Source organism: Melanostigma gelatinosum (assembly GCF_949748355.1).
Source record: "Melanostigma gelatinosum genome assembly, chromosome: 11".
NCBI lineage: Eukaryota > Metazoa > Chordata > Actinopteri > Perciformes > Zoarcidae > Melanostigma > Melanostigma gelatinosum.
The window spans coordinates 20,348,121-20,365,965 of NC_136644.1; the positions used below are offsets into that span (position 1 = coordinate 20,348,121).

The 17,845-nt window shown below is 44.2% G+C and overlaps 2 protein-coding genes across 2 annotated transcripts; one reads left to right on the forward strand and one right to left on the reverse strand.

Annotated features, from left to right (window-relative positions):
• Nucleotides 1-419: 419 nt before the first annotated feature.
• Nucleotides 420-14,150, reverse strand: gatb (glutamyl-tRNA(Gln) amidotransferase, subunit B; the record flags this gene model as incomplete). The annotated part of the gene is made up of 13 exons (XM_079278502.1): nucleotides 420-787; nucleotides 888-1,022; nucleotides 1,156-1,234; nucleotides 4,866-4,999; nucleotides 5,207-5,399; nucleotides 5,782-5,826; nucleotides 6,379-6,463; nucleotides 7,972-8,085; nucleotides 8,230-8,352; nucleotides 8,752-8,950; nucleotides 12,499-12,612; nucleotides 12,716-12,869; nucleotides 14,002-14,150. The coding sequence occupies 13 exons, from the start codon at nucleotides 14,148-14,150 to the stop codon at nucleotides 662-664; spliced, it is 1,650 nt and encodes a 549-aa protein (XP_079134628.1). The 3' UTR covers nucleotides 420-661.
• Nucleotides 14,151-14,312: 162 nt separating this feature from the next.
• Nucleotides 14,313-15,544, forward strand: dctpp1 (dCTP pyrophosphatase 1). The gene has a single exon (XM_079279195.1). The coding sequence runs from the start codon at nucleotides 14,323-14,325 to the stop codon at nucleotides 14,956-14,958; it is 636 nt and encodes a 211-aa protein (XP_079135321.1). The 5' UTR covers nucleotides 14,313-14,322; the 3' UTR covers nucleotides 14,959-15,544.
• The last annotated feature ends 2,301 nt before the right edge of the window (nucleotides 15,545-17,845 follow it).

A 17,845-nucleotide genomic window follows, 5' to 3' on the forward strand; every position in this document is an offset into this window, starting at 1 on the left:
CCTGTCTGGATCTCTGCGCCGTCTCAAGGTTTCTGTTGCGTCTCGATTAACAAAAAAACATGTCATGTCAGCAATTTCATCTTCCGGCTGTGTGATTTTTCAGGCCTCACAAATTACCATAATTGCCAATACGGCAGTTGCCAATGGCACATAAAGTTTATTGAAAGGTTTATATGGAATTATATGCAGGACTGTTTGAAGGAATATGTTGTTGAAATCACATTCTTCTTTATTTCATAACCGGACCATTTCAATTAAACATTGAATGAGTTAATTAAGATGCATCATTTTTCACGAGGCAATTACCTTTTCTTTCTTCTTTTTAACATGCTATTCTCATTCAAACTTATAACTTGTTCAAAATATGACAACATTTATTTTCTGGATTCATGAATGACACAACTGATCCAACACACTGCCACAGGGCGCATTCATCGGAAAAGCTTTATTACTTTCATCACATAAATACAGAAGATAATGGTTGTTTGATGAAAACATTGTTCAGTATTTACAAAAATATCAACCTCTCAATCAATATTCAACAGTTGTATCAACCCACCAGGGACCATGAATCGCTGTGTGACATCACTCTGTCATGTCGTTCTTCTTTCATGAAGGCCTTTGACTCCGTGACTGTGACGTTTGGGTCTTGCAGGACAAATCATGAAGTCTTCTCTTGTAAAATCGCCCTCACCAGAACTGGGTCGGCTCGGCCTTTGGTCTCTTTCTGAACCAGGCCCATCAGCTTATTAAGAACTTTCTTGTTTCCGTTTCTGATGGCGTGAACCTACAGAGAGGCACAACAAACAAGTCATCGAAAACATACAAAAGAAGAAACAACAACAAACAACATAATTACAAGTAGCAATTTGCATGTGAGCCCTCACCTCATCAGGGTGTGAGTCCACCACCTTCTGGCAGATGTTGTGCAGCTGTGTGGTGTCATTAACAAGACCCAAGTCCTGCTCCTGGATGATCTGAGAGGCCGTCTTACCCGATGACCTCCACATCTCCTGGAACACCTGAGAGAAGAGAAGCCAGGACGACGCAGGTGAAACCAGAACACAAACAAACACTAGCCTGTGTGTGTGTATATACACAGTATTGAGTGACAGACAGAAGGGGATAATTGCATGGTCTGTGCAGCTGACTGACCTGCTTGGCAACCGAAGAGGAGATGTGTCCACTTTCCTGGAGTTCCAGCAGCTCAGCCAGGGCCGACGGAGAGATTGGGCTGAAATCAAATCAAGGGGTTGTGAAATTACAGCTTAATAGATGCAGTGAATTATTAGCTATATAAAAAGGAGAGCAGGAGGGGGAGCATCAGACTGAAAGGACGAAAGAGTCCATCAACATTTGTGATTCGACTATAATGCGTTTGTCTTTCCAATGTCTTCTTGTTTATTCCCCAGGCTACCAGACAAGAAGAACCAAGAAGCCTGTTAGAATATATTAAGCGGAGACGCCGTTTCATTTGGTGTCCTGCAGACGAGACAGTCCATCTCAGCTAAACCGCCTTCAAACACTGGAAAAATACGATGAAAAGTATCCATCTTTGCTACTCAGTTTGGACGACAGGCTGCTCAAAAGCTCCACTAACGCATTAAACTAGAAATTGTAATTTGATTTGAAAAATCAACCTGAGTCAGTTCTGACACATGAGCAATTAGCGAGCGAGCACAGGAATTCAAAAAGGTTTGGGAAAGAAACAAATTAAAATGATCAGCATGTGAAATATAAAGTCAACTTCTGGTGATATTATATTTGTTTTCATGTCTTTCCAGAGCGTTAGTGGAGGCCCGGTGAGATATTTCACAGCTCTGTCAGAGTCAGTATGCTGTCACCAGCCTGCCAAAAAACATCCACTGGACAGGCAGTGAGTTCCCCTCATCGGCCGCCGTCAGCACAGCACAGCATCTATTGTGAGGAGAGACCCTGAAAGAGTGACTTGTCTCGACCAATATGCTTCACAATTGCTCTTTTCAACCAGCCTACTCAAGGACGTACAGCCAGAGGGGTAAACAGGAGGTTGGGCCACATTACACAGGACAGCCGACATAAAGAGATTTCATATTCAAAGTCGTCATATGGAGATGCATGCATGCTCATGAAAACATTTTAATCTTCACCCCAAATGCCAGTTAGCGTATGAAGCTGAGTTTCTCCGTTTCTTCTGCAGCTTTTGACAGTCCTGCCGGCCACTCTTTTTTTCTTGGTCTCGTCCTTTCAACCAAAGGGAATGCGACCTCATGCATAAATAAACACCAGCTTCTTTGTGGTTTACTCACACACAGTGTGAGTAAACAGTCTGGGAATAGAAGATAAAGTAAAGCTCAAAGCATCTGCGCCGACACCAACACATTACTCATTTCAATTCCATTTGCTTCAATTTCATTCGCTCAGTAAGAACATTTTGTTTCAAGAAATGATCAGAGAAGAAAATTGCTTCTTCACAAAGAAAGATATCGATTTCAAGTTTAACAAGCTGAAGTGAGGTTTCCAAAGTAGTGCCTGACCTTCACAAATACAACACGGATGCATCCGACCCTCCTCCTTTTCCTTCTTCTAGCTGCAGTCACGACTAAACTGCCATTTTTAGAAAATGAGTTGAAATGAGTGTCTGATATCCAGCGTCTCAGTATTGCCAGAAACAGAAACAGTGCGACACAACTGGTGTTATTTCTTTCATCGCCGGTGGCTAGATAGGCGAGCGTGAAAGGTGCTATGGCAACATCCCTTTGTATAGAAATATCAAAATAAGCTTTTATTCAAGAGTGTTTTGGAACATTTAACAAATCCTACGTGTTGCAGCCAGAAGGCCTTCAGCGAGGAAAAGATCAAAACACCTTCCAAAAAGTTATCGCTTCACTAATGTAATTGGATTTGTCAAAACTGACGGACTGTCAGGCTGTCGCAGGGCTTTTCTCATCACAGACACAAAGAATTAGGGAATATCAGATGATTTATGACCTCACCATTGTTCAGACATTGTAGCTTGACTATATCAAATATATATACCGGTATATATATTCTGTGCACTATACAGAACAGGACATCATCTTTTTTTTCTGCTTTTCAACCCAGTGCAAAACATATTGAGGAATAAAAAGGAGGCGGTTCAACAACATCGGTCTTTCTTATCGAGCAAAGAACAACTGGAGGTTTGTGGAACGAGTGTCAAGAGTAGCGACAACAAAATGAGATCGAGTTATTTACAAATGAAGAGAGTTTGCTATTGGGATTGTTGTTGCCCTGCACTTCTGCTTTCAGTTGATAGACACTCGTTTCCCCCCCCCCTCGCTTGATAAATGGAATATCAATACGACTCTGGCTATCATTGTGAGTCAGTATGATGCCAGCTACGGCTGCTGTGCATGTGAAAAGGTCAGATTATTTAAAAGCATTGAAAAGAGCTCATTCATTGGCAAAGGTGCCACAAAGACGTGAAGCGCATCGTCTGTGAAGTCGCTCTCGCATCAGCTGCTTCATTCACAGTCGTGCGGCTATCGGCTGATTACTTACTGGAGTCCGCTTCCCATTCATTTCTATGTGAAAGGGGGCGAGACAAATTTGCTTCCAGTTTGGAATTCATCCACGTCCAATCAGATGGAACTCCGACAGACGAAATTCGCGAGGCCCGTTTTATTAGAAAGGATGCTGCGAAGCTGCAACGAGGACAGTGAGTGCAGTGACTGTAAATTACAGTAACATGCTGTATAGTTTCTGACTTTGTGCACTGCTGTTCGCCTCGCTCTTGCAGTTCATGTTTACAACCCTTCCAGTGCTGTTTGGTATCCCTCCTGCTACTCCACATGGTCTGAGTGCAGCTCCACTCTGCCGATATGCACGCGCCAACGGTGTTTGCTGCCAGAACTCCCTCCAACACCCAAGACTCCTCCTTATGTGCTAAGTTTTTTGGTGTTATTGATTTAACTGGTGTTATAGAGCTAATGTTCACGTGTTTATCAAGGGGGGGGGGGATTAGTTCTCCCTGCAGAGCCTTCCCTGCTAATGGGATTTTTTTGCGAGCTTGAGAGATTCTTTGTACAGCAAATCTATCTGTATAAACATCTGCTATAAATGCTCGATTCCTTGAAGTGTCTCCGGCTTAAGTTTAGTCATGAGTAAAAGGATATGGAGCTCAACTTCTGACACCAGGTGAACTAAATTATGTTTAGGGGAAATCAGTTTTACACACACACACACACACACACACACACACACACACACACACACACACACACACACACACACACACACACACACACACACACACACACACACACACACACACACACACACACACACACACACACACACACACACACACACACACACACACCTGGACGCAGTGGCTTGAGACTCCTTGAGAAGCCTGACAGACATTTGTGTGCCATCATTACAGACAGGGAGAGATGACAGGAAGTGAGTCGGAAAGAGCCCCAGCTGGACCTGTTGAACTGTGAGCATTGTCAGGATGTTCAGCTTATTAGCTCTTATTAAGGATGTTTTATTTATCACAGGAGGCCTTCGGGCTGAAAACTGTCCAGTAATTCACAAGAAGATAAACTAAAGTTTGAGTAAATTCAGAAAACAACATGTCTCATGACTTCCTGACTCAAGTTGAAAGCAGCTACTTCCCGTGTGCACCTTCTGTCACAGCTCCAAATCGGCAACATTTTCAGATACAGCACGCGAACGGTACAAAGTGAGCCGGCCAATCAACAAGAGGCTCAGAGGGGTCATGTGTTGGAGCCCACACATCTAAACCTGAGCATTGCCAGCAGAATAGCTCTGTATTTATGAGCCAAGACAAACAATAAGCATTGTAAAGGGACATGAAGGGCTGTGGGTGAACGTCTCACCTCTGGCTCACACTCATGTCTTGCTGTTTGAGGTGACCCACCAGCTCATTGGTCACCCAGCCAATCACCTTCCTTGGCTCCTTCTTGGTCGCCTTCAGCACGGCCTCAAAGTACTCCACCAGCCCGTCCTCATTCTGCAACAACAGCGCCATGAAAATGCTTTCAGCGCTTCACATGCATATTCTATAATTAGGATCAGATGAACCCAGTGGAGTCCAGCAGTATGCAGCAGCCAAGCTGGACTCTGCTTGGACTCGCTCAGATGGCAATTAAAAGAAAGACGCAGGGAACAGATTTAGTGAGGGAATCGACTCTGCTCTCTCGCCCACTGATAAACTCACCACCAGAGTGAAGCCGTGCTCGGGCAGGATGCCGTGCGTTTGCACCAGCCTGTCTCTTTTGACACTGGGTAGCTCTGGCAGCGCTGCCCTTATCGTCTGCACCACCACAGCCTGGCATGCGTCAATGCCAGTGGGCAGCGATGCGTTATCCTCATACACAATCACAGGGGGCAGGTTGGGCTCTGGCATGAACCTGAAGGGAGGACAGGTGGAGAAAGAAAAAAAAGTGAGGGGGAGGGAGGACGCTTTATCACCAGCACAGATAAGCTCAGAGAAGAGGTTGGCTTCTGTTTAGATGCTAATAGTCCTCTTGACACCACACATTTCACTTACTCCCCTTATCATTTGACTCCATCAGCCGTAAACCCGTCCAGCTATCATTCCCCCTCCTGAACTCAGACTTACACATACGACTGAGGTCCAGGCCTCGTTTATTTCTCTCCATCTAGCTGCCACTCTGAGGCTCTCATCCTCTTTAAGTCCCCACTGAGAGCAAGATGATCTTCTGATATCATGAGTCCACGTCAACAAACACAAGCTCCCGGGACAAAAAAACGAGCGGAGAGACATATCACCTGTAGTCCTGGAGACCCTCTTTGTCCCTCATAGGAATGGTCTCCCTAGAGAAAAAGATGCAGACATTAAATTATTAACCAGCGGAATTGTAGCAAAACTAAATCTGAGATACCTTAAGGAGCTCTGCAAGACTGCTTAGAGGCCTCGCCTTGCAGCGGTCCAGCCAATAAAAAAAGACTGAACATATGAGCGGGGATGTCTGCCAGTCAGCCTGGCTATCTCAAAGTCAGTGCAGTCAAATCTGTCGTCACCTTCACAGACAGCAACGAGAAGAGCCAATAATAGGCCATCACGCTATTTAACACGCTCCACCGTGTACCCCGTACATGTACAAAGGGCCTCATGGGAAGAAGGCAGAGCACCAGAAGACGATCAAGGCCTCAGCTGTGTGCGCTCCGGCTCATTCTGCGAGCTCATAAGCCTCGCGAGTAGCACACAGCTCACAGATAACGCAGGATGAGGGCGCCATCAAAATGGCTCTATTCATCATGATTACCCTGACGGTTCAGGACTAATGATCCAGGCAGAGCTCACAGTCAGAGGGTGTCGTACTGGCTCAAGCTTGGCATCGCGGCCTTGCTCTTTCATCCTCTTACCCTGATTTGGAATCATACGCCCGGGTCTCATTTTGCACCGTCCCCCCTCTCTGCAGGACTTCGGTCTGTCTCTGGATCTCGTAGTCTGGTGATGTAAAAGAGAGCATGATCAGAAATACAGTTTATTCAATACACACAGATACGACGTCGGGGTAAATGCCAAACATCTGCTGTGATACACCGGCACTTCTCAGGTCTCTGCCACACTAGAACTGTGACAAACAATGTTTTTCTACATGACTTTTAAATACCAACTTGGCAGCGGAGTAGCTGTGATACGACTTTATTGATAAATAATCAAAGCGCAGCACCACGGCATGTCAAACCGTGCTTCTTAAAAAAAACATGCACGTAAAATGCTGATATTGTCTGGCTGTGGCTCTTTTGTCAGCTTTTATAAGTGAAGCTCAATCACCAGCCTGTGAAGTTAGAGTTGACATAAAATCAATGCTGTTTTTTTTTTTTTAAGTGAGCAGCTGCGTGTTCTTGTCAATATTAACTATGCTTCCTGTCTTAATGTCTCCTCATGAAACCAGCTATCTCCTTCTCCTCCTCCTCCTCAACAAAAAATTAAATCTATCATTAAGTTTCAAAGTAATGTTCTACCTGACTGGATACAAAATCGCAGGACTGTGTGTATGCATGTGTGTGTGTGTGTGTGTCTGACCAGGTTTTTGTCCTTTACTTCAGTAAAAGGAGCAATACTGTGACAATACTCCCATTACAAGTCTTACATTGAAAATATTCCTTTAGTGTAAGTACATATAAGTCGTATTTGAAAATGATTCATGATTAATGTGTAAAAAATACTCAATGCAGAAATAAGAGTGTTTTCATATTATGTAATGTGTACGTAGCATTTCACTGTTTTAATTGGTCAAGATAAAGCTTTAAATATATAATATAATGTGTAGTAAGTCGTGGATTAAAAAGTTGAATATTCCCCTCGGAATTGTAGTGGAGTAAAAATATAAAGTATTATGAAACGGTAATACTCAAGTAAAGTACAAGTAAGTTGCCGTTTCACAGGAAGTTATCTGCCAAACTATTTCTGGACCAGGACCAGTTGGCATGAAGACACCAGGAAGTCACTAGTCCAGGCCAAGAACTAGTCCGGTACGTGATGGCCTTTAAATTGGCGAACTGCTGTGTTTGAACAGACGAGACACAGTGTGCCGATCAGTGTGCTTCAGAGGTGCCGGTGGGCGGATTTTGTTCACTTTGGACAGAGACAGGCTAGCTGTTTCCCCCCGGTTCCAGTCTTTGTGCTAAGCTAAGTTGGCTGGCTGTAGTTTCATATTTGTTGTTCAGACATCTAAAACAGGATAGAACTCGAGTAAATGTACTCGGTTACATTCAATCAATGACCGATTCTTACAAATCACCACCAGATTGACTTACACATAATTACCAAAATACTTGAAAACCTTTCAGGGTGACACAGAATGAAAAAAGGTCTTTACTCTCAAAATCGGAGAAGTCATGCAGCCAGTTGAGACCCAATCACATGAAACAGTGTCCAAAGAGCCTCCGTAAATACCTGTCGCACCCTTAAGCCAGCCTGCTTCCCTTGCTGGAACATTTTGAACGTACCTATAGCCCTGGCCAGGTATCGGACGCTGTTGATGTTCTTCACCTCTGTCCTGATGCCCAGAGGCTCACCTGGCTTGTGGACAGACACATTGGCATCTACTCTCAGCTGTCCCTCTGTGGAGAAAGACGGACGACATGCACGCCGAGCGGGAAATAAATTTGGGTTGAGAAGTTTAGCAGCTCAAGAAAAAAAAAGAGAAGGAGAGAGAGAGAGAGAGAAGCCGGCAGAGAGACAAAGACAGAGAGTGATTTCCATACCAGACATGTTGGCTTGACAGGTGCCCAGGGCTTGCAGGATGAGCTGAAGCTCTCTGACAGCTGCAGCAGCCTCCTCTCCACAGCTCATGTCTGGCTCCATCACCAGCTCCATTAGACCTACACCTGTCACATGTGAAGACAGCTGTGTTTTACATCTCCACGGTATCTGTCCCATGGCACTCTGGAACAAACATCAGCGGTTACCGCTTTGTCGAGCAATTTAAATCGAGAGACTAATGTCTGACTGAACAGAGAAGGTTGCGGTTCTAAAATATTTATCGCACTCATGAAATTTCATGAAAAGACCAAAACCAACAATGCGTTGGTACGTTTCTTGAAGGTATTTTTTGGGGGCTCATTGGTGTTGTTTTTAATAGTTTTTGGAGAACAATGGGGGTCCATGGCACAGAGAGATAAAGTAGATCAGGCTTTGGCTGCACAGACAAAGAAGAGAAAAACATAGAATACCCCCCCGACGTGTCCTTTAAATGCAGGGCACGCACCGACACTATCTCACGTTACCCGCTCTGTTGAGGTCGATGAGTGTCTGGCTGCGGAGGTCATCGTGGAGACTCTTGCCGCTGTCCTGCTCCAGCTGAATCTGTTTGATAGTGACAGTTTTCCTGATAACCTGGCTCCTCTTCTTTCCTCCGAGCAGGCTGTAGGTCAGCATGCCGTCTACTGCGATGGGCTGCCGTAGCTGCGTGATCTGGTATCCAGCCTGAAATTTGAAAATACACGAGTCTGTATAACATTCGGTCCTGTAAAGCTCTGGCCAGCAGGGTTGTGTAGTACCGGAAATTAAAAATTTAAATTCATAAAACAGTCTTTTGATTACTGATATCCTTCTAGATCATTTTGGGATTGAGCTGGGCGGTATGACCTCTGTTAATGAAATTCATGTAGTCTATGTAGAGGTGAGGCAGCGTCAGTTAAAACACAGTGCAGGCTGATTGGCTGAGCCGTCACTACAATGCTGCCACTTCACTCAAGGTCCCGACAAAACAGAAATATTTCATCCGCTCCGGTTATCCCTAAAAGAATCATCTGCCCCCAAGTATTGATTCCCCACGTTACCATGGCAACTCCATCACAGGAACTTCACATTCATCATACTTATGCTAAAGCGAGTGAGGACGTGGGAGAGGAGATTGGGGGGGGGGGGCTGTTTGTCACTGGCTCTCTGTACAATGTGCCCTGATCGACACAATCAATCAGCTGCTCCTTTTAAAGGAGGTGGGAGAGAAGAAAGACACACTATTGGGGCGTTTTCTACTTCAATTCCTGTTCTTCTCGGTGGATTTAATCTCCAAATCTGCTGTGAATACTGTTGCAGCTTATCAGAAATCCCCTGTCTCTCACTTGATCTTTTGTCTGTATCTGCAGGCTGAAGCTCACGCTTGCTATACTGTACATTTGGGAGCATCTGCATAAGTGATCTGCATTCCCTGAATAACAAATCAACGGCTGTTGCCACATAACGAAGGGTGAGGCAAGTCCGTTGCTCATAAGATGCTGGTAGCCACATTGAGTTTTCCCCAATTGCACTCTAGGCCCTAATGAGCAGCGATGCTCCAAACACTCCCTGTGACTCCTCACCCTTTTTACATCCAAAGTCACAGGTGCATGCATGCCCGCTCACATAATGTACATGGAGGATTGGACACACGGACACACACACACACCAAAATGTTATTCTCGGACTAATGTCAATGCCACTAAACAAACAAAAGTCAGTCAGCCGTCTCATTCCTCCCATTAAACACATGTCAAAGCTACAATAGCCAGGCCATGTCTGTTTGTTCGTGAGCTTAATATCTCAAGGAAATTGTAATTGTTTGCTGTTGATGGTCGTTTAGTGTGGCGCTGCTGAGGCGTGTTATTAAAAGGCTGTTTAAAAACAATATATTTGTGCCTTGCCTGCCATTCCAGCTAAGAGCTGGTTGGACAGCAGCATTAATCATTTAATGAGCAACTGTGGTGAGTTACAAAATGCAATCAGGGATTTCTCGTGGAACGTATCAATAATGTACAACGCAATTTACCAATGTATTTTTTCAAGGGCGGGATCGTTTCTCCCTGGATGCTGCTACTGGTTTGATTTCATGAGCATTGATTATTACACTCAAACTTCAGGTCGAATGTGAAAAATCTCCCATCATCTGCATAATTCAAAACCACTCTGACTTCAGTTTATCAAGCTGTTTCACGCAACATCACTCCTTTTGAGCAGCTGGACTAATGCAAACTAAATAAAGGATTAAACAACGAGGCAACAGCAGCGATTGTGCACGGTGCAGCTCAAGCGAGGTTCAGGCTCGACCGGCCGGCAGGAGTTGTTTGGGATATCTCACAGAAAAATAAAAATTACAATCGGGGTATTATCCTCCCTGCTGTGTGTGTGTGTCAACTGTTCAAAGTTATTCCAAAGGAGGTGATGCAATCTTGGGCAAACACACAAAAGAGCAAGAGGAACCCAGCAGTAATCCCTCAGCTTCTGGGAGGATTTTGCTGGAATTTTCGAGATACACGGAGTCTCTGGGCAGATAATATATCCCGAGCATTGCGATTAAAATATGTACTGCTGCAACCGTGTGATACGCAGTAAAGTCCATGAAATATGAAATGGGGACAAAAGTCCATCTGTCGAGATCTACCGGTACATAAAGCTGTTGTGCTCCGTTGAGCCTCGTCAGTCAGAGCAGAAACTCGTCATAAATATCAATGATCATTTATATCAGTGATATAAAGTACTAGAAACAGGGCGATAAAAAAATGAACAGCTGGCGCTCAAAGTCAATGTATTGCCTGCTACTTCATGTGGGCACAGTATTCTCATTTAAAGCCACATCTTTGGGCAATTTCGATGAGGAAATCTTTCACTTAAGTGCAGTGTCAGCATAACACCCGAGCAGGGAAAGACCGACATGGAACACTCAAAATGCTAAACTCTCCAACAGGTTTCTTCTGAGAATTTCCCGATTCATTAGAAAAGCTCTCCGTGGGGCGAGTTCCTGTGCCATTTTGTCTTTTCCGTCTAAGCTTTAAAATGTCACTCGTAATAGAAGTAAAATGACCCGTGGGCTCTGCGGGGGTAGTGAGACTTTGCCATGCGAGCCCTCCATGACAGAGAGCAAAGTGAACATCACTTGGGCAAAGCTGATAAATGGAAATATCGATGTTAGAGTATTTTTAATACCTCCTCCACCTTAGCAGACGGCTACTTGGCTCATATGGCATGTTGTTGGATATTTACATATTAACCACATTCCCATGTCATGACCATGGGACTGATACATTATTCCTCAAGTATCATGTTGGTGAACATGTTCTACCCATTTGATTTCTAAAAAGCAGTACAATTCGGGGAATTTAGAGCACGATTAAATATTCATTTTGCTCCACAATGTTCACCAGCTAGTGGCTATCAGTGCATGTTTGGTGTTGAGCAGGGAGTGTACAGTGGTTTTCTTTGCAGCTTTAATCACTGAGCTGTCTGCTGTGGCCGAAAGTGACACCATGAGCGCTGCGACGTTGTGAGCAACGGCAAGAAATTGTGCTGAAACTCACTATAAAGCTCAAGAAAGCCGAGTGGAGCTGCTATTCTCTGTAGGTTTGTCACAACGAGCAACCTCTTTCTTTTATCAGAAATATGTTAATTATAGCCGCTTTGAAGCTGTACATATGTGTAATATGAGAGGTGGTTACAACATGTTCATGTTCAGACAGTTCATAATCAGAAATACCACTCAGAAATGTTCAGTTTAACAACACTACCTCGGATTTTTTTTTAAGATCCAAATAATGATTCAAATTATGTGAATAACAGAAAGCAATCTCCAAATGATCAGCAAAGACGTGGAGAGGGAAATGACCTGTGGAAAATGTGCAAATAGAAGCGCACTGAAGGAAATGAGCTAGTTAGTGAAAAAAACACTGGCCATTTTCTTTGAACAGTTTTCGTTGTCATTCGTCTGTACGTGTGGAAAATAGCATTTTTGTTGCTTCAGCAAGACTTGCTCACTATTTCAATTAGAGCTCATGGCCGGGAGAGCGCAGTGGGAAAGCCGTGATGGAGAAGTCGGAGGGAGACGAAGACGGCTTACATCAACGCTAAACCAATGATGCAGCATGGCGTGCCGGACTATAGTGTCTTCACACTGCCGTTTGTCAGATAAAGTACCCCACTAACGTCTGTGCTAACATCCCTTCAATCCTATAGGTGTAGCACGGAAAGACACAACTGAGAACGGGGGGTGAAGAACTCACAGGGAGGTCGGCGTAGAAGTAGTGTTTCCTGTCAAAAAGGGATTTCTTGTTTATGGTGCAGTTGAGAGCCAATCCTGTCATCACTGCTGCCTCGACACATCGTTTGTTCAGGACCTGGGGACACACCGGGACATTACCCGATGAGCCGGCAAGAAAGTGATAAAAAAAACATCAACAACAGGTAATCTTTGTCTGATTCCAGTTGAACAACACTTACGGGTAATGTGCCTGGTAAGGATGCGTCAAAGGGAGACACCAGGGAGTTCGGAGGTGCTGAGAAGCCAACCGGCGAGCCGGAGAACAGCTTGGTTTTGGAGTTAATCTGGGCATGGACTTCCAAACCCACCACTCCAACCAGCTGCTGGGGAGCACTGAGAGAGAGAGCGAGAGCGAGAGAGCGAGAAAGAGAGCGAGAGGTTTGAATACACTTCAAACTGAGGCTGTGTCCTGATTCCGTAACACAACATAACTCTAATTAGGTTGAGAGTATGCAGTGTGTTAAAACTGGAAAAATGACTGAGCTAAGTAAGGCAACATGCGTACTAAAAAACGTTTGATTTCCTTAGTCTTCTTGTGATTACACTATTATCACACAATGCAGAAAGGAAACAGAGTTACAACTGAAAAAAAGAAGAAGAAAATGATTTGCAAATGGTGGTGAGGTATTAAACATTTTTGCTTTGAGCTTGTAGAGGGAAATCCGTTATCTTGACATCCAATGGCAAACTGTTTTCCATTCGTGTGTCAATTTCCTGTTGACTAATTCACAAAAGATTAGATATAGTCGGCCTACGTAATGCATATTCAAATAATATTTTCTGCAGCACTGCCCTCTTTGGATGAGTTTATGACGCCATTTGGGTGAATGCGATTAGGCGTCGCAGAGATGACTGCCTGGGTTTAGACCGGATTTGGAATTAAGCACCGCAGTAACTTATAAACAAGTAAGACGTCTTTTGTGTCTCTGAAGGGAGCGTCCTAGCAATTTCATCAGGGCCATCCCTCCCCCTCTCTGTGCATGTGCTCAGAAGTCCTACACTGGAAAAACATGGCTCCTTGTTTGCTGTGTGTTTATCTGATTAAACACAAATTGCCAGTTTATATTGTGGTCTAGTAAAGTATCTCTTACACGTCAACAAAGTTACATTCAATCATATTACCAAGCAGTGAAACCAAGGCTCTTGGGAGTGCTGGGGCCCCCACTTTGCCCAGTTGGCAATCCAATCCAGAAGTTGGGTTTGGAGACTACACATTTATTTTATTGTATTCACATTATTAATTCAACAAACTGGGGAGAGCTTGTAACAGGCAGGGGGTGAATAACAAAAAGATGCTACCCAGTTGCATTATGGGAAGTGTAGGATCCAGTGTTTTGGGAACTTGATATCGATAGACTTCTATAACCAACTTTAAGGGACAATCTAAATCCGTGTGCAGCTATTGTTCGTAACCAGGTCAGGGGCATTATGAACCAAAGTATTCCGCTATAACAGCCTCACTTACCTTTTTGCTCTCCGCTGCAGTTGGCTGTCGCATCGCGAACTCTGTGTGCTTATCCGTCTAATAACACACGCAGCTTTTGGATACAATACTGATATCTGTTTATTCATATTATGTAGCAGCTCACTTACTGCTACAGAGGAGGCAGCCATGTTGGAATGTCCCTGAGAACCTGGGAGTTGTAGTGTTTTAAACTGACAGTTTATATGACAGTGTACGCCGCTGGGTTTCACGTTAAAACTACAAAGCCCAGTCTTGGTGACGTTTCCGGTTTCTGACATAGCTGCGTCATTTCCGTTTTGATAACTGGCGGGACTTCTTCACATGGTAGTTGCAGCGGCGCAGATCAGGTTGTTTACAGACTTAAAAAAATTGCTTTTACAGAAAAAAACCCCACAATCATACAACATGATGGCTACAAACGGAAAGGACGCCTGTGGATTAAAAGGAGACGAGCCATCTGTGTCTTTAAATGGCGGCAACGAGGCTTTTGCTAACAAGTCACACTCACCGGTGGTGAACGGAGCAGCGACGGAGGCACCGTGTCGCTCCAAGCTGCAGAACGGAGGAACCGGCGCGGAGAGGTTCACCTTCAGCCCCGAGCCCACCGTAGAAGACATCAGGCGGATGCAGGCGGAGTTCACGGACGAGAGAGACTGGAATCAGTTCCACCAGCCCCGCAACCTGCTCCTGGCCATGGTCGGCGAGGTGGGCGAGGTGTCGGAGCTCTTCCAGTGGCGCGGGGAGGTGGCCGAGGGCCTGCCGGGCTGGACCGAGTCTGAACGGGAACAGCTGGCACAGGAACTGAGCGACGTGATGATCTACCTGGTGGAGCTCGCCGAGAAGTGTCGTGTTGACCTCCCCCAAGCGGTGCTTCGTAAAATGGCCCTGAACCGACTGAAATACCCCGCCAGCAAGGTGCACGGATCGGCCAAAAAGTACACTGAGTACGAGGACTAGAGTTCGGGTGTCAATCAGGGGACGCTGGTTTCAGTGACTGTTGAAGCTGCTTCACTGTTTACGTTTTATCCCTGGGTTCAAATGACTTTTGTTCCTGGGATGACTTGTTGCATAACGACACGTGTATCACAGAAAACACACACGTGTTAGCCTGTTTTCTACATGCAAAGTCATTTTTCCTTGGCAGGATAGCCAATGCTATAGGCTGGCTTTTATTCAGTTTAACTTTAAAATTTTGTTTTTGCTCATCATTGATCTGTCAGAGTGAATTTGGGGCAATGCGTGCTCTGCAGAAAATATTACTGTTGTGCAGTGCCCTTTTGGGCAGAGCCTTTTTAGAAGAATCTATTTCTCACTGAACATTTTAGAAAATCCAGCTTGGCTCCAGTTTAGGAGTGTGACTAAGTGATTTAGAAAGTTGGAGTTGAAGCAGATTGTGATTGTCCAAACCATCCCTGATCAAATGTTGTTGTGATTATTAGCTTTTTGAATTATCCTCCTTTTCCCATCAGGGTTGAATCAACTAATCTGTTTTGTTCACATCACAACTGTCACATTATTTTTTTTTTTCCTGAAGTAAAAGTCACTTTAATTCTTTACTGTCTATTTTCCACTCATTTGTCGTTCAGTCAAATGTGTCAAATGATATTTCATATCTATCTATATCTCTATCTATCTCCCACCAGGAATGGAACTTGAGAAGCAAAACACGTCTGCGTGCGCATGCGAGGGGGCCTTCAGAGCCACACAGTGATGAAAACGTCAGATTTTTCATTCGATGTGTTGGGAGAAACAAACATTGCCCTCAGCTGTATACCCTGATAGTCACTCAGAAGCATCAGTCATCCGCAGGCTGCAAAGGAGAACAGTCATGCGTCGCTAAAATGTTGCTCTGTGTGTGTGAGTCGAGCCTCACTTCAACGCAAACGGCTTTTAAGTTAAGCAGATATGACACGGCGTGCCACATTAAGAATGAGCAATTGTCCACTTTCTTGGCGTGTGTGTTCAAAAGTGTGGAGATGCAAACTGTCCTCTGCTGGCACTGGGATGTGTAAATACATCCTTTGCATTTGGAGTGAGGGATATAGGGAAACCGACGGCAACTACATCTATTTTCTTGATCCAATAAAGTAGAATAACCACAGTAGGCCCATCCATTTGTTTTTCATAAATCATAAATCCTTAACTTCACATCATTCCCCTGATATTCTGCAGTGATTGCTCTACAGCAAAAACATGAGCTCTCCCTCACTTGAGTTTTGTAATGCACAGTGAACATCGCTGCAAAACAGCATGCTCTAAATCATGGGCGGTTCGTGACACTTTTGTTTTTCAGCTGCTCTCTCGATATTCACCATCTGGATGTGGTAGCAAGCCGCAGTTACAGCTGTAAACTGTTGATACTTTCAGCCTGCATCACTGGTATTCCTGCAGTTTTCTGCTGCTTCACTGAGAGTACATTGGCACTGCTAAAAGTGATCCTGTAGAGGATTTGGTGAGAAGATCATGCATTTTTCAGATGGGGACACAGCACATTCCCACAATATGGTGAAGTCAGATATGAGGTAAGACTTTCTGAACCCGGCTCCAGCCTCATTTAGGTGTGAACATTGAATCAATGTTCGTATTGATTTGAGGTTTTCTTGCAACAGATGCAGAGCAATACGTTTCCCTGATCAATCTCATGTAGATGTGTTTAAAAAAAAGTTTAAAGTATTCTTTTGTCGTTCACGAACAATATTTTTTCAAAACGCATGCTGTTTTTGCTTTGTCGTCGATAAATTTAAGACGAGTTACACAGTAAATTGAAAGGAGGATATATACCTTATCTGTATTTGCACATTGAGGCTGAGAAATCATTTTCCATTCACAAAATCTGCCTTCGTGTTCCCCCATGCTGCACAGAAATCCATGTATAAGTCTTTAATACTTTAAGCACAGTCAAGAACTGACACGTAATGCTGGACTTCATGTAAGCTGTACCTGCTATTTGATGGAAATCTCTTTTTTTTTTTTCCAACAAGACTTGTCAAAGGGCTTAGAAACGCTACATCAAAGCTCTCAGAGAGTAGGAACCAGCTCACACATGTCATGGTAACTTGTATCTGCAGAGTTTTCTGTGCTTGGAGTGCTTTAAAGTTAACCAAACGACAAAGAGGACCTCAAAGTGCATCCCTAATAGATTTTCAAGGGTGCATTTATCAATGTGTTGCATTTAGTTCACTTAAAGGTTGGAAATAAGTGTACACCAGTTATCTTGAAGTGCATGCTTGAGTCTCACTGTGCACTTTATTTTTCTTAGCAACACTTAAAAGACTTTCTAGTTGCTCAACATGTGAGCTGAAAGTTCACCGAGGAGCTGTCCTGCACCCTCGTGTCTTCATGTTTGCTTTGAGAGAGAAGTTAGAAGGTTCCCATGGTGCCATTCCTCGTCTGAAGACGGCGCTGAAGGCTGAATTCATTTCAGACTTTTAATGAGTTTTAATCTTTGATTTTCTTCTCTTGTGTAATGGTCAGCCCAGCAGATACCATCAGGCCTTGTTGTTGCCTCTTGTGGGTTTCAGAAGGATGTGGGACGTCTAGCTTTCAAAGAGACGTTCACTTGAGTGAATGCATTTATTTTGTTTGAATAAGTGATGCTTTCTCTCTTTCTTTCTGGCCACTTCCTCCTTTCTTTTTTTTTTTTTTTACTGTCTGAGTCACACACACACAGACGCTCTTTCATCCTGTCATAGAGACAGCAGTGGGAGCTGTCAGATCTCACACAGTGGGGTTACCCAGCAGCAGGGGTGCACGTCACATCGCATCCCACACGTACATGTGTATACACACACACAGACACAGACGCTGGACTGTTGCTAATGGCCTGGCATGATTTCTTCCCTTT

Bases quoted from the DNA above. Each gene is read 5' to 3' on its own strand.
- dctpp1 (XM_079279195.1), top strand. From the start codon at position 14,323: ATGGTAGTTGCAGCGGCGCAGATCAGGTTGTTTACAGACTTAAAAAAA.